This window comes from Dendrobates tinctorius, unplaced genomic scaffold (genome assembly GCF_039654945.1).
Source record: "Dendrobates tinctorius isolate UK_male_01 unplaced genomic scaffold, ASM3965494v1 ptg000231l, whole genome shotgun sequence".
In the NCBI taxonomy this organism is placed as follows: domain Eukaryota; kingdom Metazoa; phylum Chordata; class Amphibia; order Anura; family Dendrobatidae; genus Dendrobates; species Dendrobates tinctorius.
In genome coordinates this window covers 18,877,891-18,904,491 of record NW_027361898.1, presented here as the reverse complement: position 1 = coordinate 18,904,491, position 26,601 = coordinate 18,877,891, and the positions used below count along the sequence as shown (strand labels likewise).

Here is a 26,601-nt window from a genome sequence, read left to right as displayed (position 1 = left end):
GGTACATGCAGGGAATTTTCCGCTATTCACTATGTATTTCATTAGCAACATTGTGGTTGAGATTCCCCACCCAAATGTTGCAGAGAAAATCCATAGAGTGAACTGACTGCCGCTGCACATCTGAAGTCAAACCCACAAAAAAATCCCCCATATACAGAACATACCCTTACAGGGGTGGCCACTAAGTGGCAGAATTTGTACAATAACCTAAAAACTATTGCGTACTGAGTAAACCAAATCCCTCACATTGCTTACCTCTGCGCTGCATGTTAGGTCCTCCTATTACTCCTGAATCAGTGAGAATAATGTATGGAAGAGTAGCTATGTCCATAAAAATTAAAATAGCAGTAAAACATGGGGAAATGCATCACAGCTTCCTCTGCAGATGCCAAAGTGCACAGATGCAGGATATTCTGTTGCCTGTACCTGCATGCACCAAGAGCATGGAGCAAAGGAAGCGCTCGTATTACCACGCACCCATCCTCATCACTATGATTGCAGTAGCATTACTACACTCACTACTTAACGTGTTTGATAGGTAGCAGTGGGGCCTTAACATGTAGCACAGGTAATAATGTGGGTGAGATTGTGCACTGACCTAAGCAATCGTTTATACTGGAGACATTTCCCAAGCGTGCATCCAACCTTTTTAAGACAAAGCAACTCCAAACGTTATATTACAAGCAGCCAGATGGTAGTAACAGGAGGATAGAGTAAACCATACAGAGGAGGAGGTAAACTGCAGCGTCAGCACATACTTTGAGCAAAATGGCTGTTGGCCGGCTTTGTAGCATTACAAGTGCCTTAAGGCAGTTTCATTTTTTTTTTTTTTTTTTAAGAAAGTTTTGGAATTTATGACTGGCGAGTGCTGTAGTTTCCCTCTCTGTAAAGCTTTCGTACTGCTTGCAATAATAGTGAAATGTAATGCAAAGCACTACTGAAGTCACGGAGGATAACTATACTGAAAGTCACAGTATTCAGTCTATGGACGGTTTTACAAAAGGATACTGTCTTCTTTACTCTTCTCTGGTGTGCTGTCCATACCAGGCAAAGCAGCAGCCACACGACGGAAGAGCTGGAACATCACAACAAAGAGCACGTTTTACAGAAAAATCTTTAACAGCACATTTAAAGGGAACCAGATATGGAGATAATCTGCATGTTAAAAGTTCTTAACCTGCCCAGCGCCTGCACTTACCCAAACATCGCAAGGAGAAAAAAAGATAACTAAATGTAATTTTTAAAGTATAAATCTGAAAATTGTGATGTGCATTTGTATTCAGCCCCCTGTGGTTTGATACCCTATAAATAAAATCCTGAGTAACCAACTTCCTTCAGAAGTCACAATTAATAAATTGAATCCATGTGTGTGTGATTTATTCGCAGTATAACCCCAGCTGTTCTGTGAGGGCCTCAGGTTTGGATCGAGCAGCATCATGAAAACCAAGGAGCACACCGGACAGGTCAGGGATAATTTTGTGGAAAGTAAAGTTGGGTTAGGTTTTAAGTAAATAGCTCAAGCTCTGAACATCTTACAGAGCACTGTTTAACCCATCATCCAAAATTAAAAGGAATATGGCACAAACTGCAAACCTACCAAGACATGGCTGCCCACCTAAACTGACATTCCAAGCAAGGAGAGCATTAATTATAAAAGCAGCCAAGAGGCCCATGGTCACTCTGGAGGAGCAGCAGAGACCCACAGCTCAGGTGGGAGATGTTGTATACAGGACAACCATTTGTCATATTCTCCTTAAATCTGGATTTTATGCAAAAGTGACAAGAAGAAAGCCAGTTTATGAAAGCAAGCCACTAGTCCAGTTTGCAAAAAGCCATGCAGGGGAGACAGCGAGCATGTGGAAGAAGGCACTCTGGAAAAAAAAGGACCAAAGTAGGACTTTTTAGTCTAAATGCAAAACGGTATATGTGGCGGAAAACTAACACTGCCCATCACTCTGAAAACTCCATCTTCACTGTTCAACATGATGGTGGCAGCATCTTGCTTTTCTTCAGCAGAGACAGGGAAGCAAGCAGGTCAGAGATGAATGGAAGAAAGCTAAAGACAGGGAAATTCTGGTGGAAAACCTGCTAAAAGCTGCAAAACACTTGAGACTGGGGCACAGGTTCACCACCCAGCTGTACAATCTCCCTAAACATACTGCCAGTGCTACAATGGAATGTTTTAGATTAGGCCTGGGCAAAATGCGGCCCGCGGGCCACATCTGGCCCTTTGGCTGTCTCAGTCCGGCCCGAGAACTGAGACAGTCGAAGGGCTGGAAAACAGCGATCCAAGGACCGCACCATGCCCGCCCGCTGTCTCCGTTGTCTCCAGACTGCATTGGTGGAGGAGGAGCCTCCGGCCACTTCCTTCACCAATCAGCGTGTGAAATAGCTGACGCGATGACGTCATTTCATCGCTTCAGCTGTGTGTTTCGGTACGGAGAGTCAGCGCACCGGAGGCAGGGAGACAAGCAGAGCTGTTGTGAGTTCATTTTCCCCTTCGTCACTGAGGTCTGGTAAACTCCCTATTCTGGTGAAGGAGGGTAGTGAGCCTGATTATCAGGCACCTGAGCCTGATGAGGATGATTGGCTGAGTGGAGTCACGGACTGGATATAGGGCTGCCGACGCCCTTCTGCCCTGCGGGTGATTTCTCTGTGGACTTCTAGGACACCAGTCTGATTCCTGCTCCTCTAAAGCTAAGTTTTCTGTTTTGCCTGTTAGCATTTTTGTTTGGTTTTCCTTGCTTTTCTGTATTCTGCCATTCCCTGCTGGGGTGAGCTGAATCTCCTTTTGCCTGTAGCTCTGTCTTAAGAATATTCCTGAGTACTGACTTAGCTTTTTTGAAGCCTAGCATCTTCAGGGCCTTTTTCACTGTCAGTCTGTTGGCTCTTATTTTCATAGGGTTTTTCACGGATTGCAGACAGCAGCCTTCCTGTCCTTTTCTATCTAGCTAGCTTGGGCCCCGTCTTTGCTCAGTCTATCTTTCTGTCTGTGTTAGTATTTTCATCTTGCTTCACCGTCATTATATGTTGGGGGCTGCCTATTGCTTTGGGGTCTGCTCTGGGGCAGTTTAGATTTCCCCTTTCTTTCTTTTGGCCTATTTAATTCTCCGGCTGTGATCGAGGGGTCTAGGGCATCGTAGGAACCCCCCACGGCTACTGCTAGTTGTGTTGATAGGTTCAGGGGTCTGCAATCCGATAGCTGCCAACTTCTCTGGTTTTCTGGACTTAGCTAGCATTTCTGTTTTTGCCTCCTACGGTGACTCAATCATAACAGAGGCGGGTGATTCTGTTATGATTGAGTCACCGTAGGAGGCAAAAACAAAAATGCTAACAGGCAAAACGGAAAACTTAGCTTTAGAGGAGCAGGAATCAGACTGGTGTCCTAGAAGTCCACAGAGAAATCACCCGCAGGGCAGAAGGGTGTCGGCAGCCCTATATCCAGTCCGTGACTCCACTCAGCCAATCATCCTCATCAGGCTCAGGTGCCTGATAATCAGGCTCACTACCCTCCTTCACCAGAATAGGGAGTTCACCAGACCTCAGTGACGAAGGGGAAAATGAACTCAACACAGAGCGCCAGGGAACGGGACCAAGGTGAGTATGTGGTGTTCATTTTTTTTCATGTGTGAGATGTTTGGGTGGGCATGGGGAGGCTATGGGTGGTGTTGAACTTTACAAGGGGAGGCTATGGGGATGTTGAGCTGCACAAGGGGAGGTTATAGAGATGTTGATCTGCACAAGGGGAGGCTATGGGGGTGTTGTGCAGCATGTGCAGTATATGCGGAGGCTGTGTGGGGCTCATGCAGTATATATAGGGAGGCTGTGTGGGGACTCTTACGATATACAGAAGGGGCTGTACTTGGGTTCAAATGATATTTAGGAGGATGTCAGCACAGTTAATTCTGCTCAATATTAAGTGATACAATTAATAATATAATTATCAATATTGTATTGATATTAATATTGAGTAGAATTAATTTTGGCCTATTTGTTTGGCCCTCGACAACAGTTACGGTTTCTCATGTGGCCCTTCAGGAAAATTAATTGCCCACCCCTGGTTTAGCTGAAAGCATAGTCATGTGTGTGAATGGCCCAGTCACAGCCCAGCCTGAAATCCCATTGAAAATCTAGGTTATTCACTTAAATTCCTGCTGTGACAGTCTATCCCATAAGCGTGTATAGAGATAGCTGTCAAGTCAGACCGTGGCACGGCCTACTGGACAGCAGGGCCCAGAATCGGCGGGCTTTATGTGAACATACATGTCGAGGTATATGGAATCTTTGCCCACATACACTGCAATCGCTTCAGTAGAAGGGAGCCTAATGTGAAACAAATAAGGAAACTGATGATCGATTCCCATTGTGTCTGTATTCATTACTTTGCATATTTGACTTGCATGTTGTACTCATAGTTTAACTTCCCTCCCAACTTTCATATGGACTGTCAAATTAGAATTAATACCTTGTAATGGACTGATAAAAACCTTTAAATTTAGCTTGGCTGGTTTTCCGGAGCCTTGATACACATGCACACCCATATGGAAGGGGTATTGCTTGCCCCGAATGAGTCTATTGGCATAAACTCATATCTACAGTGCAGTGCAAATTAATTGGGACAAAGCATTTTTTTTTTTTTTTTTTTTTTTTATTTTTTAAAGTAAAATCGTAAGTTGGTTACCAGTCAGTGTGAGTGCCTGTTCAAAGCAGTTAAAACTGGTTTGAATCACTGCCTGGTAACCAACTTACAATTTTACTTAAAAAAACATGGAATTTTGTGATAAACTCACCGTAAAATCCTTTTCTCCAAGACGCTCATTGGGGGACATAGGTACTGTGGGCATATGCTACTGCCGCCTGGAGGCTGACACTAAGCGAAAAAAAGAGGTTAGCTCCTCCTCCGCCGTATACACCCTCGCCCCGATTGCGGGCGGAATCAGTTTGGTGCAAAAGCAGTAGGAGATCAAACAAAAATCAGACAACATAAACTTTAATGCAGGTAACAACATATCTAGAAAAACACCACCCTAATATCATTCAAAAAAGCATATTAAACAAACAGAAGCCAATTTGGCTATCAGGGTGGGAGCAGTGTCCCCGAATGAGCGTCTCGGAGAAAAGGATTTTACGGCGAGTTATCACAAAAATCCATGTTTCTCCTTCGCCTCACTGGGGGACACAGGTACTGTGGGACGTCCTAAAGCAGTTCCTGGGTGGGAAGTTAACTCACCGATCCAAGCTACATGCACCTCCTGTCTAAGGGTGCGCCACCGCTGCTTGGAGAATCCTTCTACCCAGACTCGCATCTGCTGAAACCCGAGTATGGATATTGTAGTGCTTTGCGAATGTGTGCAAGCTGGACCAGGTTGCAGCCTTGCAAACCTGTTCCGCCGATGCCTGGTGCCAAAGGGCCCAAGAGGTGCCCACTGCCCGAGTAGAGTGCGCTCTGATCCCTGCTGGAACTGGTGTGCCTCTGATGCAGTAATACTCCTGAATAGTCAAACGAATCCATCTGGCTATGGTCGATTTTGAAGCAGCGAGTCCCTTCCTGCGCCCCTTGGGAAGCACGAACAGCGTGTCCGTCTGACGAAACGGTGCCGTCCGCGACACGTACCTCCTGAGAGCTCTCACCAGGTCCAAACGTATGAAGAGCCTTTTCGGTACTGGACAAAAAGAGGGCAAGACAATATCCTCATTAATGTGAAACGAGGAAACGACCTTCAGCAGAAAGGGAGGGGCTGGTCTGAGAACCACCTTATCTTTGTGGAAGACTAGAAACGGAGCTCGGCAGGATAGAGCTGCCAGCTCTGAGACCCGCCTGATTGATGTTATCACAAGAAATACTACCTTCCAAGAAAAGTAGGCTAAAGAGACCTCCTGTAGAACACTTAGGACCAGGTTAAGGTCCAAAGCGTTCAGGGGCGCCTTATAAAGGAGGTACCAAGAGGGAGACTCCCTGAATGAAAGTCTTTACCTGCAGATTGGTAGCAATCCTGCGCTGGAACAGAACGGATAAGGCCGATATTTGTCTCCTGAGGGAACTTGGGGCCAAGTATGCGTCTAGGACAGAGTGGAGAAAAGCCAACATGTTGGGAATAGAAAATCTCAGTGGAGAACAACCGTGGTCCCGACACCATGTGAAGAAAACCTTCCAGGTGTGGTGATAAATACAAGCTGAGGCCAGCTTCCGGGCGCTAACCATTGTAGCAACCACATTGCGGCCAAATCCAGCCTGGGTTAGAATCCAGGATTCAACGGCCAAGCCGTCAAACACAGGGCCCCTGAGTTCGGGTGGTAGATCGGGCCCTGGGACAGTAGGTCTGGGCGCTCTGGCAGGCACCAAGGAACATCGGTGAGTAGCTGTACTAGGTCTGCGTACCATGCCCGACGAGGCCAATCTGGGGCCAGCAGAATCACTGGCACCCCTTCTGCCTTGATCTTCTTGATGACCCTCAGAAGTAGTTGCAACAGGGAAAATAGATATGGGAGGCTAAACTGGTTCCATGGCAGAACCAATGCATCCACGGCAATTGCCTGCGGGTCCCGGGATTGAGCGACAAACGCTGGTACCTTGGCGTTCACTCTGGAGGCCATTAGGTCCACATCTGGCGTCCCCCATCGTTGGCAAATCTTTTGGAAGATCTCGGGGTGTAGTGACAATTCCCCGGATGAGAGACCCTGCCGGCTGAGGAAGTCTGCCGCCCAGTTCTCCACGCCTGGGATGTGGACTGTCGATATCGCAGAGTGGTTTCTCTCGGCCCAATGAAGCACATGCCCCACCTCGCGCATGGCTGCCCTGCTGCAGGTGCCTCCCTGATGATTTATGTAAGCCACAGCCGTGGCATTGTCTGACTGAATACAAACTGGCCAGCCTGCTAGAAGGTGATGAAACTGTTGCAGAGCTAATCGGATTTCCAACAAGTTGATTTGGAGGCGTGCCTCCTGCGACAAGCACCATCCCTGGGCCGTGTGGTGGCAAAAAACTGCTCCGCAGCCGAGGAGGCTGGCGTCGGTTGTCACCACCAACCAATGGTCTGGGGGAAAGGGCTTGCCCTGGAGAAGTGAGGCACTGGCTACCCACCACCCGAGTGCCTGTCTGACCCGCATGGACAACCAGCACCGGCGATCGAGAGAGAATGGGTTTTTGTCCTAGACTGATAAGAGGGCGTGCTGCAGGGGGCGAAGATGGAATTGCCTCCATTACTGCCCCCATCTTTCCTAGGATCCTCATGCAGAAGGGGATGGTATGAGGGACCGGTTGGTGCAGTTTCCGGACTCCCTGCCAGAGAGCTAAGGCCTTGTCCTGAGGGAGAATTACCAACCCTCGGGAAGTGACGAAGATCATTCCTAAGAAGGAAATCCTCTGAGCTGGAACAGGGGATGACTTTCAGATTGACAACCATCTTAAGCTGGGAAAGAGTATGTAGCATGATGCTGACACTCTCCTCGCATGCCCGAAATGAGGGGCTCTTTACAAAGAGGTCATCTAAATAAGGAAAGACAACTATGCCCCAGGAGTGCAGGGTGGCCATGATGACTGCCATGACTTTTGTGAATACCCTGGGAGCGGTGGCCAACCCGAAGGGCAGTGCTGCAAACTGAAAATGTAGGCCGTTGATGGCAAAGCGCAGAAAACTTTGGTGCTGGGGAAAAATGGGGATGTGTAAGTAGGCGTCTTGGATGTCGATAGAGGCCAAGTATTCTCCCCACCCCATGGCAGATATGACTGAACGGAGAGACTCCATCCGGAACCGTCTGATCCCGATAAAGCTCCTGATCAAGTTTAGGTCCAGAATGGGCCTGACGGCCCCATCTTTTTTGGGCACCGTAAACAGGATGGAGTAGAACCCCTAATATTTTTCGTTCTCCGGTACGGGGACAATGACTCCGTTGTGCTGGAGTAATTTTATGGCCTTGAGCAAAGCCCTTGCTCGGGCGATTACTTTGGGAGGACGGGAAAGAAAAAACCATCTTGGGGGGGTATTTGATGAATTCTCTTGTACCCCGAGGACACCAGCTCTGTTACCCATGTGTCGTGTGAGACGGAGAGCCAGGCATGGTGAAACCAAAGCAGGCGGACGCCTACCTTGTCGAAGTCGCCTTGAAATTGCCTCGAGTCATTTGGCTGATGATCTCTGGGACCTAGGTCATCTTGATCTGGGCTGGTGGGTACACATTCTCCCCAACGGGTTGGTTCTATATGAGATCTGCCGATCCCTGTCATCGCTGGGACGACCTGAAGTGGCGGGATTGGTCGCTGCAGCTCACCCGGGGTTGCGAAAGGACCGAAAATAGAATTAGACAAACCGGTAATTCGGTTTCTAAAAACCTTCCACGACAGCATAGGAGGTTGTCTCCACGCCCTAATGGGAGACTGGAAGCACGAGAGGTTAAAAGGTCTCTCCCACCTCCCTCTCACCAGTGACTTATAACTGATCACCATAGCACCGGTTACCTTAAGATTCTCAGAGTTTTGTCCAAGAATACAGGGAGGGAAATAGTGATGTCGTGGAAGGTTTCTAGAAACCGAGTTACCGGTAAGTCTAATTCTATTTTCTCTAGCAACCTTCCACGACAGCATAGGAGGTATAACAACCTATACTGCACTGGGGGGGGGGGGACAACGGCCTGAAGAACTTTTCGGCCAAAGACTAGATCTCTGTTGGACACAAGGTCCAACCTGTAGCGTTTAGTAAAAGTATGTAAGGAAGACCAGGTTGCTGCCTTACAAATCTGCTCTGAAGATGCGCCTGCCCTCTCAGCCCATGAAGTAGAGGTAGATCGTGTTGAATGCGCTTTGATCCCCGTAGGGGGAGTGATGTTCTGCGCCAGGTATGCTTCGGAAAGGGCCTTCTTAATCCAATTGGCAATGGTGTTCCTTGCTACCTTTTTTCCCTTGTTAGGACCAGAGGTATGGACAAATTTTTTTTTGTGGTTCTATTCTATAGGGCTTGGTACACTCTAAGTAGTGGAGAATTATGCGCCTTACACCCAGCGTATGAAACACCTCTTCTTTAGGGTTTGCTGGGTTTTGACAAAATGAGGGAAGAATTATATTCTGTGATCTATGGAAGTCAGACACAACCTTTGGTAGGAACGATGGATCAAGGGAAAGAACTATGGAATCATCTCTGTTAGGTAGGGTTCCCCGATTGAGAGAGCTTGGAGCTCTCCTATTCGCCTTGCTGAGGTTATTGCTATAAGGAAGGCTACCTTACAGGAGAGGAACTGAGGAGTGCAAGATGGCAGGGGCTCAAAGGGGGATTGAGTGAGTCCCGTAAGTACCACATTCAAGTCCCATGGTGGAATGGCAACTAGCCTTTTTGGATGTAGCCTAGGGGCTGATGTAATGAATCTTTTTATCCACCTGTGGTTGGCCAAGTCACAGTCGAACATGGAGCTTAATGCTGATACCTGTACTTTGTGTGCTAGGCTTTAGACCTAGCTCAAGCCCCCTCTAAGAAATCCAGAATACGGGAAATGTTAGGGTTTTCTGGGTCAGGCAAATCTGGCAGACACCATGAGGAAATCTTTTTCCATATTTTGTTATATATAGCAATGGTGACCGGTTTCCAAGATTTCTGGAGGGTTTTTATTACTGCCTCTGATAGCCCCCTGGCCCTCAAGATCTGGGTCTCAGTAACCAGGCCAGGCCGCTAACTTCATTCCCCGGAGTTTTGGGTGATGTAGAGGGCCCTGCAAGAGAAGGTCGTCTTCCAGGGGTAGGAGGAATGGCCCGTCTACCTGCAGTTCTGTAATTAGAGAATACCAGCTCCTCTTTGGCCATAGCGGGGCTACTAGGATGGTTTGGGTCCGATCCTCCCGGATTTTCCTCAGGGTTGCGGCAAGGATTGGAACTGGCGGGAAGGCGTACGCCAGACGAAACCTCCATTTGTGGACGAAGGCATCTACCCCCAGGGATCTGTCCCTGGGGTTCAGGGAGAAGTAGTTTCTCACTCGAGCATTCTCTCTTGAGGCCAGTAGATCCATCTCCGGAAGGCCCCACCTGTTGACCAGCCTCTGAAAGATTCTTTAGTTTAGGCTCCACTCGCGAGGCTGGATGCATTTTCTGCTCAGGAAATCTGCTTGAAGATTGGAGGTACCCTTTAGGTGGACTGCTGTTAGAGAACGGAGGTGTCTTTCGGCCCAGCAAAATATTCGGCCTGAAAGGCCGTCTAGGCTGCTGGATCTTTGCCACCTTGGTGTCTGAGATGGGCCACTGTTATGTTGTCCGAGTAGACTCTGATATGATGGCCCTGGACTAGGTGTCTTGCTGCCAGGAGAGCTTCCTCCACGGCCTTCAGCTCCCTGAAGTTTGAGGATTTTGCACTCACTTTCTGGCTCCACAACCCCTGGAATGGTTGTCGGGACACTACGGCTCCCAAAGCCTTTCTTGCTGGCGTCTGACGTTACCGTGACCAAGGTGATCTGGGAACCAGTTGATTCCCTTGCACAGATTTTTGTTGTCCATCCACCATGCTAGTGAAGCTTTCACTTTTCTCGGGGTCTGGACTCTTTTAATCAGGCAGGTGTGATCTCTGTTCCAGTTTCCTAAGATGTGGGACTGGAGTATTCTGGAGTGGGCCTGCGCCCAAGGCACTGACTGGATGCAGGAGGTCATTGACCCTAGTATGGACATGGCTGACCTGAGGGTCGGGGACCTCTGTTTCCTGAAACTCGAGATCTTTGATATTATGGACCTCTGATGTTCCTCCAGGAGGAAGGATATTTGTTTTTTTTTGAATCTAGGAGGATTCCTAAGAATTTTATCTCCTGGGAGAGTTGGATCTGCAACTTTTTTATATTCGGGATCCACCCCAGCAATTGGAGAATACCCAGGGTATGAATCACCTGGTTTTCCAGGGTCTGGTAGGAGGCTCCTATTATCAGTAGGTCGTCCAGGTAGGGTACAATGCATATGCCCTGGCTTCTGATGTGGGACACAGCTTCCGCCATAATCTTGGAAAATACTCGAGGGGCAGAGGATATCCCAAAGGGAAGCATGTTGTACCGATAGTGCCTGATTTCTGTACCCTGACGGATCGCAAACCTTAGATACCCCATTTTTCGCTTTATAAGACGCTCCGGATTATAAAACGCACCACAAATTTTGAGGAGAAAAATAGGAAAAAACGTTTTTTTTTTTTAATAAAATGGTGGTGCCTCTTATAATCCAGGTGTCTTATTGCTTACCGGGAGTGGTGGCTGCAGTGAAGTGGGGTCCCAGGGTCGCTGCTGGAGGAGGCAGGAGTGGGGTGATACTGCAGGCAGCAGGAAGGGATGAGAGGGTGCTCCGATGTGGGGCGCGCTGCCAGGGGGCTCGTGCTGCTACCAGGGGGGCTCTACTGCTGCCAGAGGGGTCTGTGCAGCAGCCCGGGGCTCTGCCCACATTTACCGGGTGTTCGTCGGTGCTGTGGGTGTCTCCGGGTGCCCGTCGGCGCTGTGGGTGTCTCCGGGTGCCCAGCCATGTCTCCACGTGCCCAGCCGTGTCTCCGGTTCCAATCCCGGGGCTCTGGCGACATTTTGCGACAGGCCAGAGCCCCGGGGCTCCCTCTCGGTTCCCTCTGTTTTGGGCTCCGGCAATATGGCGGCCGCCGCCGGGGGCAGCGCATGCGCTGATGGTGATCTCGGGACTGAGATCTCGAGAGATGAGATTTCAGCGAGATCTGTCCCGAGATCACCATCAGCGCATGCGCCGCCCGCCATATTGCCGGAGCCCAAAACAGAGGGAACCGAGAGGGAGCCCCGGGGCTCTGGCCTGTCGCAAAATGTCGCCAGAGCCCCGGGATTGGAACCGGAGACACCGCTGGGCACGTGGAGACACGGCTGGGCACCCGGAGACACCCACAGCGCCGACGGACAGCCGGACACCCCTGCGGCCTGCACCCGGTAATGTATATCCTCTTTGTAAGACGCACCCCCATTTTCCCCCCAAGTTTGGGGGAAAAAAAGTGCGTCTTACAAAGCGGAAAATACGGTACGTCCTGTGAGAAGGATGTATGGGAATGTGGAAATAGGCATCCTTCAGGTCTATGGTTGCCATGAAGTAAGACGGCCCTATCAGAGGAATGGCGGTCTTTACCGACTCCATCTTGAATCTGCGATATGCGATGTGTCGGTTGAGGCCTTTCAGATTTATTATTATTCTTGCCTCTCCTGTGGGCTTTTTCACTAGGAACAGTCTGGAATAATGCCCCCTTCCCTGTTCCTCCACAGGGACCTGAGAGATGGCGTTTGATTGTAGAAGGAGCTGGATGCCGGATTTTAGTGCTGGAGTCTCCCGAGGAGGTAGGGAGGCAACTCTTATACCCCGCGGGGGGGGGGGGATTCGAGTCCTAGCAGTAGGCCCTCCTTGATCACGCTGAGGACCCAGGGGCTGTTGGAAATCAACTGCCAAGAGTGAAAGAACCTCGAAAGCCTTTCCCCCACCGGGGTTGAGTCATTGTTTTTTTTGTGGCTGTTGCTGCTGGGGGACCAGGATGTTCCTGCCTCTCCCTTTGTCATAATTCCATCTTCCCGTCCCTCTTGGCTGGGATGGCTGGCTCTGGGGGGCTCGAAAAAGCCGCTTTTTTGTGGTCCTCTGCTCAGGAAGCACCTTTTTATCTGTGGCCTTTTCAAGAATTTCATCTAAAGCCAGGCCGAAGACATGTTCACCCTTGAAGGGTAAAGAGCAGAGTTTAACCTTGGAGGTCAAGTCCCCGCTCCACGTTTTAAGCCAGAGGGCCCGCCTTGCAGAATTGGACTGTACCATAGCCCTGGCAGAGGTGCGGATCATCTCCATTGATGCATCCGCCAAGAAGCCTGTAGCTCTCTGTAGTATAGGAAGGGAGTTAAGGAGGTCACCTCTTGAGGTTCCCCGAGAAATATGACTCTCTAGTTCCTCTATCCATTGGAAGAGAGACCTAGAGACGCATGTGGACGCAATTCTTGACTTTAAGGAAAAGGCAGAGGTTTCCCAGGCTTTTCTTATGAGGCTCTCTGCTTTACGGTCCATCAGGTCTCTAAGCTGGGACGCATCATCAAATGGAAGGACCGTCTTCTTCATCACCCTTGCCACCTGGACATCAACCTTCGGGATGTCCTATTTAAACTCCTCTCCCTCCAGGGGAAATCTATGCCCAAGTTCCGAAGGGGCCGAGTAGCACTTCTCTGGGTACTCCCATTCCTGAGAGATCATATCTACTATGCTCCTATGTACTGGGAAACCTGTTCTTCTGGGTCCCTCAAATCCCCCAAACGTGCAGTCCTGTGCTGACTGAGTAACGGGTTCATCCTCTAGGCCCATGGTGGCCCGTACTGCACTGAACAGCTCCTCCACATATTCCGCGGAAAGGAGGTATTTCCTAGTTTCGGCTGATTTAGAGGTTCCCGGTTGTTCCCAATTTTCGCAGCCTGAATTGTATGACCTTTCTGACTTAGACTCAGAGTCCTCTAATTGCATTTTCCGTTTTTTTGGGGATGGTGAGCCCACAATCGGAGGAGGTGGAGGTGGTGGAGGGGGGGACAGGGCGGCTAAAGAGGTCTGAACCTGATGAGTGACCAGGCTGCGGATCTCGTCAATCAATGACGGGTGCTCAGCCCTGACCACCCTGTCCGTGCAAGCTTGACACAATTTTTTCACCCAATTTGAGGGAAGTTTTGCACTGCATATGGCACATTTGGCCGACTTGCTCGTGGTATTAATACAAAAAGGGTGGGGGAACAAGAGGTGCAATAGTGCCCTATCACTAGTGACACTACGATGTGAGTGGTGTAATGCAGTTCCACTCACCTATTCCAGTTGTGTGACCCACAACTGGCTTGAAGACATAACACAGTATCAGCTGCTGCAGGACCTCCACCGACCACTCCAAAGTGGAAAAACTGCCAGAGAATATGGGAAGCAAGATGTGCCACAGTCCGCCATGCTGAATCCACAAAATCACCTGGGATGCAAGATGTAGTAACAAAGTACTTCTTTATTCCTTCCTACGCGTTTCGGCGCCCTTCCTGGCACCTTCCTCAGGGATCCCTGAGGAAGGTGCCAGGAAGGGCGCCGAAACGCGTAGGAAGGAATAAAGAAGTACTTTGCTACTACATCTTGCATCTCAGGTGATTTTGTGGATTCAGCAGCGCGGACTGTAGTACATCTTGCTTCCCATATTCTCTTGCTCGTGGTATTGGTGCTTTTGTGGGCAGACTTTTCTCCCTATAAAAAAGGGGGAGAAGTATTTTGAGGACCTCTATCCCAGGACCGCACCACTAGGACCCACCCCAGGTACACTTACTGTGGCAGCGCTGGGCTCTGCAGACGCAGGGCAAGAAGAACTGTCCATGCTGACCGGGGATTTCGTCTTACCTGTCGGCGTCTTCCGGCGGGTTAATAAGGGGTTAACCCCGCCCTCAGCACAGCCTTTTCATCTCCCCCTCCTCCTGCCTGGGTCCCGGAGCAGGCACACCAAGTGCTGGCGAGCTCCACGTGCCGGCAGCTGAATGGGGGCCGCCATGACAGGAAATCATCACAAATGCCCCGGAAGTGACCGTGCGCGTGACGTCACTTCCGGGTCACCGCACGGCGTGCAGCAGGAGGAGAGACCGGAGAGCTGCGGGAGGCCTCCGGTCGGGGATCCGTGGCCCGCTTTACTCCCCCTAGGGGAGTGCGGGTGGGCCAGGAATGTCCCGTGTTCTAAGAAGATGGGAGCAGTATGGAGGAGGGGAGGTAGCGCCGCCGACCACCACTGCGCGGCTTAAGGATTACAGGTACGCTGCAGCAGCCGGCCACACAGCATACCGAACCTCTCTATGCCCCATGGGGGACAGGAAAGACACTGGTGAGAGTGAGGTGGGAGGGACCTTTTAACCTCTCATGCTTCCTGTCCCCCATTGGGGCGTGGAGACAACCTCCTATGCTGTCGTAGAAGGTTGCTAGAGAAACAGTGTCTGAGGTTGGTGACGAAACGGCTGTTTGACCCTTTGCTGAGGGAGGAAACTGCTCTTTCCACCTGTGGAATCAGAGATGAGCTGATCCAACTTCTCCCCGAAAAGACAACCACTCTGATAAGGCAAGGAAGTCAGGGATTTCTTTGAAGTTGCCAGGTTGCCGCAAATGAGGGGGAGCGTGCTGAACCCGATGCCTCAAATACTGAGCGAGCTAGGCTCTTTGAGACGGTCAGTGGGATCCTTGATAGAGGACCCACTAGGTATGGATAACAGGGTCCTAGAAGCCAAGCGTGACACGGGTGGATCTACCGTTGGGGACTCTGCCCATTTCTTACGGAGATCAGGGGCGAACGGGTACCTACCTCGCCTCGATCGCCCTTTGCCCTGAGAAACGCTTGTTGGGCCGCTCCCTGTGTTGTTGCACTATGCCCTCAAACTCGGGGTGAGAGCTAAATACTCTATGCGGCCGCTTTGCTCGCTTAAATGAGGCCTTGTGACATGAGGCCAAGGTGGGATCATCTTCAATCCCAAGGGTCTGGTTGACGGCCTCAATGAGACTGTCAACTGTTTCCAGGTACTCCGGAGTACCCGAACCAAGCGTCTCATCCGAGTCGTAATCTGAGCTCCCATTAAGGACCTTTGGTGAAGGTGAGCGAGAGGTCAAGCTTATGGATGCCGAAGCACCGGATGGGCCGGGAGACGCCGTCCTCGACCTAGCTCCGGCAGAAGCCGGGGACTAAATTTCTGATGTCCGTGCGAGGCCCTGGGGGCGGGTCCGCCGAAAATGGCCGCGTCACGGGGGCCAGGACTTCCGCCCACGTCCTAGCTCCGGCTGAAGCCGGGGACTAAATTTTCGGCGTGCACCCGAACCCGGGGCGGGACCGTCGGAAGCAGGGCCTGGGCCGAAAAGAGCATGCGCCGCTGGCTGCCATCTATGTGGCGTAACCCACGGCAGCCCGGGGATCCAAAAACTGCGCCAGCAAGAGTGCCGACCCCGGGGATTTACAGGAGCCCTCCCAGCCCACCTCCTTCCACGGCTCACACCTAGACGTCCATCTTGATCCTCAGGTTAGGTGGGGGGGGGGGGGGGGGGGGGAAGGAGGCTGCAAAAATCAAGGACGGTGCAGGCACCCTAACTCCATCTTCCCTATAGGGGATGAGGAGAGGGACCGCCCGCCACCTTCCATCACCGCTGCCTGGCATTGGTGATGCAGTGGGGGCTGCATGGACTGTTCGCAGGCCTCTGTACAGCCTAGGGTTTCACTACCTTAGGGTGGTCAGGGCTCAGTCCGGCATCATGTCCCACATAGCGGGAAAGGATAGGTGGAGGCGACACTCGCACATGCTCGCCCGTTGGTTTGGGGAAATCGGACCCTTTCAATAGGGTCCGTTGCCCGTCTTATCTTCATGGAAAAATTATTCAATCTATAGGAAAGAAGAGCGCAATAGGGTCTTATCCGGGTGACTTATGAAAGATAACAAAGAGATATACTCACCCTTTCCAGGAGAGAGCTGAGCATATAGGATCAATTTGTCAGCCTGCTGCACGTCCAACGGTCCACACAGTGACCGCCACGTAAATCTCTTATGGAATAAAATTCTTGGACTTATGTGCGCTGCTAGACAAAATATCAAATACAGATCATGTAGTTAAATTAACCTTTTATTTCCCAACGCGTTTCGAAGTCCATAACACTTCTTCCTCAGGGGATGACATATCTACGTGATCTGGATTTGATATTTTGTCTAGCAGCGCATATAAGTCCAAGAATTTTATTCCATAAGAGATCTTCATGGAAAAATGACAGAGTCTGGAAAAAAAAGACCAGACATGTGCCTCCAATGGACACTAAGCAAGAACTGATTCCGCCCGCAATCGGGGCGAGGGTGTATACGGCGGAGGAGGAGCTAACCTCTTTTTTTTTTACTTAGTGTCAGCCTCCAGGCGGCAGTAGCATAAACACACAGTACCTGTGTCCCCCAATGAGGCGAAGGAGAAAATGCTTTGTCCCAATTAATTTGCACAGCACTGTACTTACTTGGATGGCTTAAGATTGTCAAATCACAGGTCAGTCAGCTGTATGCATGTAGAGGGAGCTGATAAATGGGGTATTTTAGGTTTGTACTGTAGCATTTTTGACCAGTCCATAATTTGGATATATTAACTCGTGTTTCTACTAAACCAAATGAACAGAACTGTAGGGATATGTCCACATCAGTAGGTAAGAATTATGCTGTAGATGAGACCTGGGAAAAGTGCTGGTCACGGGCCACCTTCAGTCCACTGGCTGCTCCAGTTCGGCCCGTGGACAGAAAAAGCCTAAGGGCTGAAAACAGTGGCCCATGTGTCACACCATGTGGCTGCCCATGGCATGTCCAGATTTCATCGCTATCTGCAGCCATAGTCACAACCGTCGCTGTCTCATGTGGCCCACCCCTGCTATAGATGAAAATGCTCCTAGACATGGCTCATAGCCAGAAGGTGAAAGACATTGTAGAGGTGCAGAACTTACCTGCTTGACATTGTAGCCCGTTTTGGCACTAGTTTCGATGAACATGACACTGAGCTCCTTGGCTCTCTGCTCTCCCTCCTCGGTGGTAATTTGCCTATTTTTAATGTTGCAAACACAAAGACTAAAATTAATTCAGGGAATCGCCATTTACTGCACAAGATAAACGAAGGCAGAACAGGAAACGGTCACATAGTTGAGTAGCATTTATCAATGTTTCAGAGCATATTCACAGCACACAACATCGATGACTGCAGTAGACCTAGCGGCTCAGCATACATAGTAGTGTTTGCCAGACTGCAGCATGCCTGCTCCAAGAATCAAACTCCTTAACAATGTACTTTAATGGCAGAAGAGAGCGCCTGTAGTAAGGAGTTCTACTTATGGCCTCCAGCAGCAAGACACCTACCTGTGCGCCAAAACATCTTGCTTTAGAACTTGTTTCAATATACAAGACATTCAGTCCCCGAGATGTATCTTGCCCTCTGAACAGAAGCCTGTCTACAGCAATGGGACAAAACCAGATGAACGGAAATAAAAATCAGAGCAAATCAAAATGAAGAATGGAGAAATAAGAACCAATAAAGTAATACACAAACAGAGAGTGAGCAAATGAAAAAAGGAAAAATGGGCAGTGCATAAATATATGACAAGACAATGGCAGCCCCGCTATATAAAAGGCTATGGCCACCTATATAACATGCAAAAAATATTTATAGATAGGCGAGTGGTTGTTAGCAAAAGTGGAAGTTTAACTTAGTTTGACTTAAAGAAGCACTCCTCCTCCAATCAAACCATTATCCTCCTAATATATTGCAGTCATCATATTATATAGCAATGTGCACTTACAAATTGCTCATTTTGCCTTTCTACCCAGATTGACCTAATGTAAAACATTAAGAATTATGACATCATGTGATTAAAAGCGGACAAGCCTAGTCCTTCTAAGCTTACTGCAAAAGTCCCTGGCAAGGGGAGGAGGAGCAACTGGGTTAGAAGTTGAAGAAGGCAATGACTAGAGTTGAGCGACTTTGGTCGGATCGGGTTTCGTGAAACCCGAATGAAACAAAATAAGTTTCAGATGAAACTCGTCCGACTAGAGCAAAACAAAGTCGGAGTTTCGTCCGAAACCCGACCCCAATGCAAGTCAATGGGAAATAAAAGTCGGACGAAACTCCGACTTTTTTTTGCTCTAGTCGGACGAGTTTCATCTGAAACTTATTTTGTTTCATTCGGGTTTCACGAAACCCGATCCGACCAAAGTCGCTCAACTCTAGCAATGACAAATGAAGGAACAAGAGACTTCCTGTTGCTACACAGCAGAGAAAAGAGGAGAATTATCTGGGTAGAAAAGGCAAAATGAGCAATTGTAAGTACACAGTGCTATAAAATATGATTGCAATATATTAAGAGGATAAAAGCTTTGATGGGAGGAGGAGTGCTTCTTTCACAATCTTCATTAATTTTTTGACCCCCATATAGAGTCTGTTCCCAGTTTAGGATTTTTCTCCTGTAGTTGTGTCCCTTCCCATAATACATGCTGGATTTGAGGTCTGTGTGCAGAATGCTGCTCCTCTTTTCATATGCTTACCTCCCCAGCTACACCCATTCTTTTCAGCCTTCCCTGAGAAAACAGAAGCTTTGCCCCCTAACCACATTCAGATCTGTACTGCCTCCTCTCTAAGGCCTCACTCACACGTCGGGTTTGCATTCTGTCAGTGAAAAACAATTACAGTCTATGAGAACTTCCATGTTTGATCCAACATGCAGTTCAAACTCTCACATTCAAGTAAACGGGTCCATAAAAAGAACTGACAGCACTCAGACGTAATCTGAATATTGCCAATATTTTAGTGTTTAATGATTAGAAGAAACTTGGAGAACAATTTATCAAAGTTTTTACACCAGAATACTAGCATGTGCAAAAATGCAGCAATTCTTGGCATTTTCATGCCAGTATGAAGAAGATCTGCAAAAATGGAAAGAAATTGACAGGATGTAGCTATGCCGACCAATTAACCCCTTAACAACCAGATGTAAAATGGTTTTGCATTTTCATTTTATGCTCACCTTCCCAGAGCCATAACTTTTATTTTTTGGTCAAAATTGCCACGTTAGGGCTGGTTGTTTGTGGGACGAGTTGTACTTTTGAACGACACCATTGGTTTTACCATGTCGTGTACTCAAAAAAATGGAAAAAAAATTCTAAGTGCGGAGAAATTGCAAAAAAAGTGCAATCCCACACTTGTTTTTTGTTTGGCTTTTTTGCTAGGTTCACTAAATGCTAAGACAGACCAGCCATTATGATTCTTCAGGTCATTACGAATTCATAGACACCAAACATGTCTTAGTTCTTTTTTATCTAAGGGGTGAAAAAAAAATTCCAAACTTTGATAAAAAAAAATTGTGCCATTTTCTGATAACCGTAGCGTCTCCATTTTTCGTGATCTCGGGTTGGGTGAGGGCTTCTTTTTTGTGTGCCGAGCTGACGTTTATAATTATACCATTTTGGTGCAGATAAGATCTTTTGATCGCCCATTATTGCATTTTAATGCAAAGTCGCGGCGACCAAAAAACGTAATTCTGGCGTTTTGACTTTTTTTTCCTCAATATGCCGTTTAGCGATCAGGTTATTCCTTATTTTTATTGATAGATCGGGCGAAATAATGCAGCGATCCCAAATATGTGTATGTTTGATTTTTTTTTTGTTTTATTTTGAATGGGGCAAAAGGGGGGGGGGTGATTTAAACTTTTATTTTTTTTTTTAACATTATTAAAAAAAAATATTCTCCACTTTTGGCATGCTTCAATTTTCTCCATGGAAGACTAGAAGCTGCCATAACCCGATTGGCTGTGCTACATACAGGCGATGATCAGATCACCTGTATGTAGCAGAATTACTCACTTGCTATGAGCACTGACCACCTGCGGCTGTGCTGGGCATGGTGTTCCCTCAAGGCTCAGTCCTAGGAGCCCTAGTCTTCTCCATCTACACCTTCGGCCTGGGACAGCTCATAGAATCCCACGGCTTGCAGTATCACCTCTACGCTGATGACACGCAGATTTACCTATCTGGACCTGACCTCACCTCCTTACTGACCAAAATCCCACAATGTCTATCTGCTATCTCAGCTTTCTTTTCTGCTCGCTTTCTCAAACTGAACATGGACAAAACAGAATTCATCATTTTTCCCCCATCTCACTCTACCCCACCACCAGACCTATCCATCAATGTCAATGGCTGCTCGCTTTCCCCAGTCCTGCATGCTCGGTGCCTTGGGGTGATCCTTGACTCTGCGCTCTCTTTCAAACCACATATCCAAGCCCTTGACTCCTCCTGCCGCCTCAAACTCAAAAATATTTCCTGGATCCGCGCATTCCTCAACCATGAAACCACAAAAACACTAGTGCACGCCCTTATCTCCCGCAACCTCCTACTCTCTGGCCTCCCCTCTGGCACCACTCCAGTCCATCCTACACTCTGCTGCCCGACTAATCCACCTGTCTCCGCGCTATTCCCCAGCCTTCCCCCTATGCCAGGCACTTCACTGGCTTCCTATTGTCCAGAGGCTCCAGTTCAAAACCCTGACCATGACATACAAAGCCATCCACAACCTGTCTCCTCCATACATCTGTGACATGGTCTCCCGGTACCTACCTGCACGCAACCTTCGATCCTCTCAAGATCTCCTTCTCTACTCCCCCCTCATCTCTTCTTTCCACAACCGCATACAAGACTTCTCCCGTGCTTCCCCCATACTCTGGAACTCTCTGCCGCAACACGTCAGACTCTCACCATCAACGAAAACCTTCAAGAAGAACCTGAAGACCCACCTGTTCCGACAAACCTACAGCCTGCAATGATCCTCGGTCTACTGAACCACCGCACAACCAGCTCTACCCTCTCCTAGTGTATTCTCACCCATCCCTGTAGACTGTGAGCCCTCGCGGGTAGGGTCCTCTCTCCTTCTGTACTTGTGTGTACCTTGTCTTACACATGTTTATTGTACTTGTCTATATTTCCCCTTCTCACATGTCAAGCGCCATGGAATAAATGGCGCTATATAAATGCATAATAATAACAACATGTAATAGGAAAGATATGGGCTTACCGCTGGAGCCCACATCAAAGGGAGGGTGTCCGACATTGGTGTAAATGTACGCCCAATGTCGGAAAGGGGTTAAAAACAGCAATAGTGACTTATCCCGGAAATGCTACTTTATTCAGTGAATGCGGTAGCATTTCTGGCGAGGCGCACTCCGCTGAGAAAAGTGCCGACTTCAGTAAATGGCATACGCCTCTTAACGAAGTAGGCGTATCTTACTTCACCGAGCCCTTTATTATGCAGGCGTAAGAAATCAGCAGTGCCTTAAAACTTTTTTTCTCGTATGCAAAAAAAAAAAAAAATACCAGACAGATGGTAAAAATGGACAGTCTGACCAACAATGGATGAAAATTGGTCCTTTCTTCCTTAGGCAAAAGAAAAATTCTGAACTGAATGAGGCCTTATGTTGAGAGACGCGAGGGAGAATGCAGAGTCATCCATGCCTAGAAGCAAAGTTTTGTAATAGTAAAGTGAGTGTCTTACATTCTGCAGCATCAAAATCGTAGGACACTTAACCCCTTTCCAACATCGGGCGTACATTTACGCAGATGTCGGAATCCCTCCCTTTGATGTGGGCTCCGGCGGTGAGCCCACATCTTTCCCGGGACATGTCAGCTGTTTTGAACAGCTGACATGTGCCCGCAATAGCCGGGGTTGGAATCACCCGATCTATAATAATAAAAAAAAAAAAAAAAAAAGGATTAACCTGATCTCTAAACGGCGTAGTGAGAAAAAAGTCAAAACGCCAGAACTACTACTTTTTGCTCGCCACGACATTGCAGTAAAATGCAATAACTGGCGACCAAAAGATCGTATCTGCACCAATATGGTATCATTAAAAAGGTCAGCTCAGCACGCAAAAGATAATCCCTCACCCAACCCGAGATCACGAAAAAGGAGACGCTATGGGGAACAAAGTTTGGAATTTTTTTTTTTTTTTCACCACTTAGATAAAAAAAAAGAACCTAGACATGTTTGGTGTCTGTGAAGTCGTAATGACCTGGAGAATCATATTGACAGGTCAGTGTTTGCATTTAGTGAACCTAGCAAAAAAGCTAAAGAAAAAACACTTTTTTTGCAATTTCACCACACTTGGAATTTTTTTCCCGTTTCTAGTAGATGATATGATAAAACCAGTGATGTCGTTCAAAAGTACAACTCGTCCCACAAAAAATAAGTCCTCACATGGCCATATTGCCTGAAAAATAAAAAAGTTAAGGCTCTGGGAAAAAGGGGAGCAAAAAACGAAATAAGCTCTGGGGGGTTAAGGGGTTCATGGTAACATTTTTAGAAAGTTACTTAAATTTTGCACTTAGAAAATAAATGAACAATTAAAGAAAAAAAACAAGCATAGTAAAATAAAAGGCTAGCATGAGAAAAACTATGAACGTGATAATTAAAAGTCTGGAGATCTAACTTGAAAGTCATCCATTACTATACAGCGGATTTAGTTCCATGTACTTGTACATAACATTTGTAAAACATGTTTTATGGGGAAAGCAGCCTTTTCCCTGCCGCTTGCAGACTCTCCAAGATGTTTTGTATCCCCCCCCAAGGAGGCTGTTGGGAGGGAAGCAGTGGAAATGGGATGATATATGGCTCACATGGCTGCCCATATAGCACTATAACATGTATTGGCAGCAAGGAAAAAAAAAACCTAAGTAAGAGCAAACGCCACACCTGGAAGAGTCTACCCATGCAGAGGTTGATAGAAAAAGCCATGGAAATGGACACAAACACCCATAATATACAGATTTTGTGACAAAAGGAAGGCGCTAAATCAGAAAGAGCAAAAATAATTAGAAATTTGATCTGCAGTTTACTATAAAAAGATTGCCACGTGTCCAGTATACATTCAGAGCAAGTAAAGGTTCGGGCCATTTGCACACATTGAGTATTTAGTGAGTTTTTTCCCCAGTATTTGTAAGCCAAAACTAGGAGTGGAACAGTCAGAGGAAAAGTGTAATAGAAACACGTCACCACTTCTGTATTTATCACCCACTCCTGGTTTTGACTTCCAAATAGTGATGGAAAATACTGACCGAATACTGAATGTGGGAGCGTGGCCTTAGTGTGTGAATACCTCGTCATTGAATGCACCTTCCATATACCAAATCTCTGAGAGTCTGTTAGGCTACGTTCCCACAATTAGTTTTTGCCGTGTCAAAAACGCAGTACTAAGGTAACTGTAAGCAGTTCCAGCACCGTGGATGGGATTTATAGAAATTTACAGCGCATGTTGCATTTTTTTTTTTTTTTTAACGCAGTGTAAACTGACCTGTAATGCACGCTTCACATCAGCAGCATGTTAATTCTCGGTATACAGTGCTCTGTGCAGATTTTCCCCATACACTTGCAATACATGTGGAATATCCACAGGTAAAAAAAAAAAAACACGCACATGCGTTTTAGTGTATATTCGTGGCAGAAAAGCAATAAAAATGCATGTAATCCGCACCCAAGTATATCAATCAATAAAGTTTTTTTAAACCAAATACCAGGAAGTATCAAAATTTTAGCACTTTATTTAAAGAATGACATCAAAAAGAAAACGTAATAAAAAGGCATGTAAAAAAAGTCAAAAATGGCAAGTAATCTAATTTAAATAATAGGTGCAGCAATTTTGCAGAGTCAAAAACTCACCAAAAGCTCGTGGTGGGAATGTAGCCTCACAAGTCATCTAACTTACCTGCTAACAGCCTCCACTGATGGTCAGACACCTAATCAGCACACCCAAGCAGTCATGGACCGGGAGCCACCGATCATGTACCCTTTACAATTAGAATTTGTGCTTTACACCGAATTAGTAAATCTGCTCTATTGTGTTAATCAGCAGACTAGACAGTGTGAAGATGTAGCAAAATCATAGTGGCTCAAGCTGGAGGCAGGATTCATATGCCCCACTGCTGTATTTAGAGAGACTTTTCCAAAAAGCACAAGCTCGCTGCATGAAAGTTTAAAACCTGTATTTAAAAAAACAAACAAACAAACAAAAAAAAAAACAACACACCCACATAATACAATGGTCCTGTACGTCAGCAGGCTGGTGAGCTTGCCCTCCTGGCCAGGTGCAGTTACCTTTTATCTGCCAGATCCGTTTTATTCCCCACAAGCATGATTATTACATCACTTCCTCTCTCTGTCCGAACGTCGTCTATCCATTTGGAGGTTTGTTGGAAGGAGTTTAGATCTGAAGTAAAAATAAAACTTTGTACTGAGGTCTCCATTTTACAAATTTGACACAATGTGTATAATCCATATACAACAGACACATGAAAAAGCCATAACAAGGACTTAAAGGGGTTGTGTACTACTAGGGCAGCTGCATCTCACTATGAATGCTTGCCCCATTAAAATAAAAAGACCTATACTTACCGTTCCAGCAATGTTGGCACTCACGTTTGGGTGCAGGGCTCACGTGACAACCTAACAGCGCTGCCCTCACTGTCCCTGCCTATGGACGTATTAGTAATCAAGAGGAAGTAAGCGGCCAGCTGCAGCTCTCACCTCCTCTTCATTACCTATACATCTCAAGGCGGGGATAGTGAGGGCAGCACTGATTGGGTGCAGGGCTCACGTGACATAACCTCACATGATCCCTGGGAACGCGAGGTTCCAACACCGCTGGAACAACATCGGCACTGGAGGCAAGTATAGGAGATTTTAATTTAACATTCACCAACAGAGTGCAAAGGAGTTATCCTAGAAGTGAACAACCCCTTTAAAAAGGGGCTGTTCACCTTTACTGAAAGTTACCCCGAGCTGCAGACTATTGTAAAGAAAAACTGTGCTGTACTCCCCTTCCCCAGGTCCACTGAGGAGTCTCCATTGTTCCCAGTGTGTGGCAATGGCAGCAGTGCTGACATCTGAGAGAGGTGTTCCCATGTAAACAGAATGCCCAGCTTAGAGCCACTGAGCTAACCAACTGGCAGCACCACAGTCAATGCCAGACCTCAGAAGCAACAGTGAAACTCGCCAACGGACTCAGGGCAGGTGAGTAGCACACAGTTTCTTTCTTTTAGAATAACACCCTGGAATTCAGTTTAAGTGACATGGAACAACCACTGTAATATAGACACATTCATTCCTATAATCCATAGTGGACCTGGGAAACACAAACGTTCATGCAATAAGATTAATTGATACCAGTTTCAAAAAGATAAAAATAAAAATAAATGATGCATGGAAAAATAACTACATTCTGAATCAATAGGCCACATCCTTAAAGGGAATGTGTCATTATAACATGACCTATTTTACATCAGGTTTATATGTTACATGTATGTATAAAAATTTTTTAAAAAAAGTAGATCTGTTCGCAGCATATTTCCCCCATGTCACCATCTTTATTTAAAGGAGAAAATAAAAAAAATATGAAAATCTTGTAATGTTCGCACGGACTCTTTAAGGCTATGTTCACATGTCCAGTAATGATCCGTTAGAAAGGATCAAGCAGAAATCCGTTAGGAAAAGAGTTGTGCACACAACTTTAGTCTGATATTCACAAACGGATCTCTGCCTGATGCATTTTTCTTTTTTACATTGAAGTCACTGGGCACAGAATCCGCTAATGCAGCATCCGTTGTCCTCCATTTCTAACAGATCCAGCAAGAAAAGGCTTTTTCTTGCTGCATCCGTTAGAAACAGACTACAACGGATGCTGCATTAACAGGCTCCTGCTGGATCAGTTCTTACTAATCATTACTGAACATGTGAACATAGCCCAGCACTCCTACTTCTTGTTCTTTGAGGAGGACTCTTTAACGGAGACAATTAGACTAACAGGTGACACCTCTATAAATAGCTGATAACACCGGATATACCAATCACAATTCGTGAAGTCACAGCTCCCCCTCCCTTCACAGTGGTTTTTGCACACACTCAGATGATTCAATGCAAAAGATAGGGTCAGGTTCTGTTTGTGCCTAAGGCATGTTTCACACATCCGTTTTTTCCCTTCAGTCAAAATCCGCCAATTTTTTTAAAAAACGGATTCGTTTTTTTTCCCCCATAGACTTACATTATTGGCAGATGTTGACTGACGGTCGTCCGTCCCACCCGATTTT

At 47.2% G+C, this 26,601-nt stretch overlaps 1 protein-coding gene across 3 annotated transcripts in view; it reads right to left on the bottom strand.

The window, feature by feature from the left end:
- RAB41 (RAB41, member RAS oncogene family) overlaps window positions 1-26,601 on the bottom strand; it is a 67,570-nt gene that overhangs the window by 5,095 nt on the left and 35,874 nt on the right. For 2 of the 3 annotated variants that reach the window (XM_073556121.1, XM_073556122.1), the window contains exons 5-7: window positions 24,614-24,725; window positions 17,433-17,526; window positions 1,009-1,075 (exon numbers count right to left, since the gene is read on the bottom strand). In XM_073556121.1, the coding sequence (XP_073412222.1) occupies window positions 1,009-1,075; window positions 17,433-17,526; window positions 24,614-24,725 (273 nt within the window). Of the gene's footprint in view, window positions 1-1,008; window positions 1,076-17,432; window positions 17,527-17,838; window positions 17,927-24,613; window positions 24,726-26,601 lie in introns of all 3 variants that reach the window. The other variant, XR_012222629.1, reaches the window with a different exon arrangement.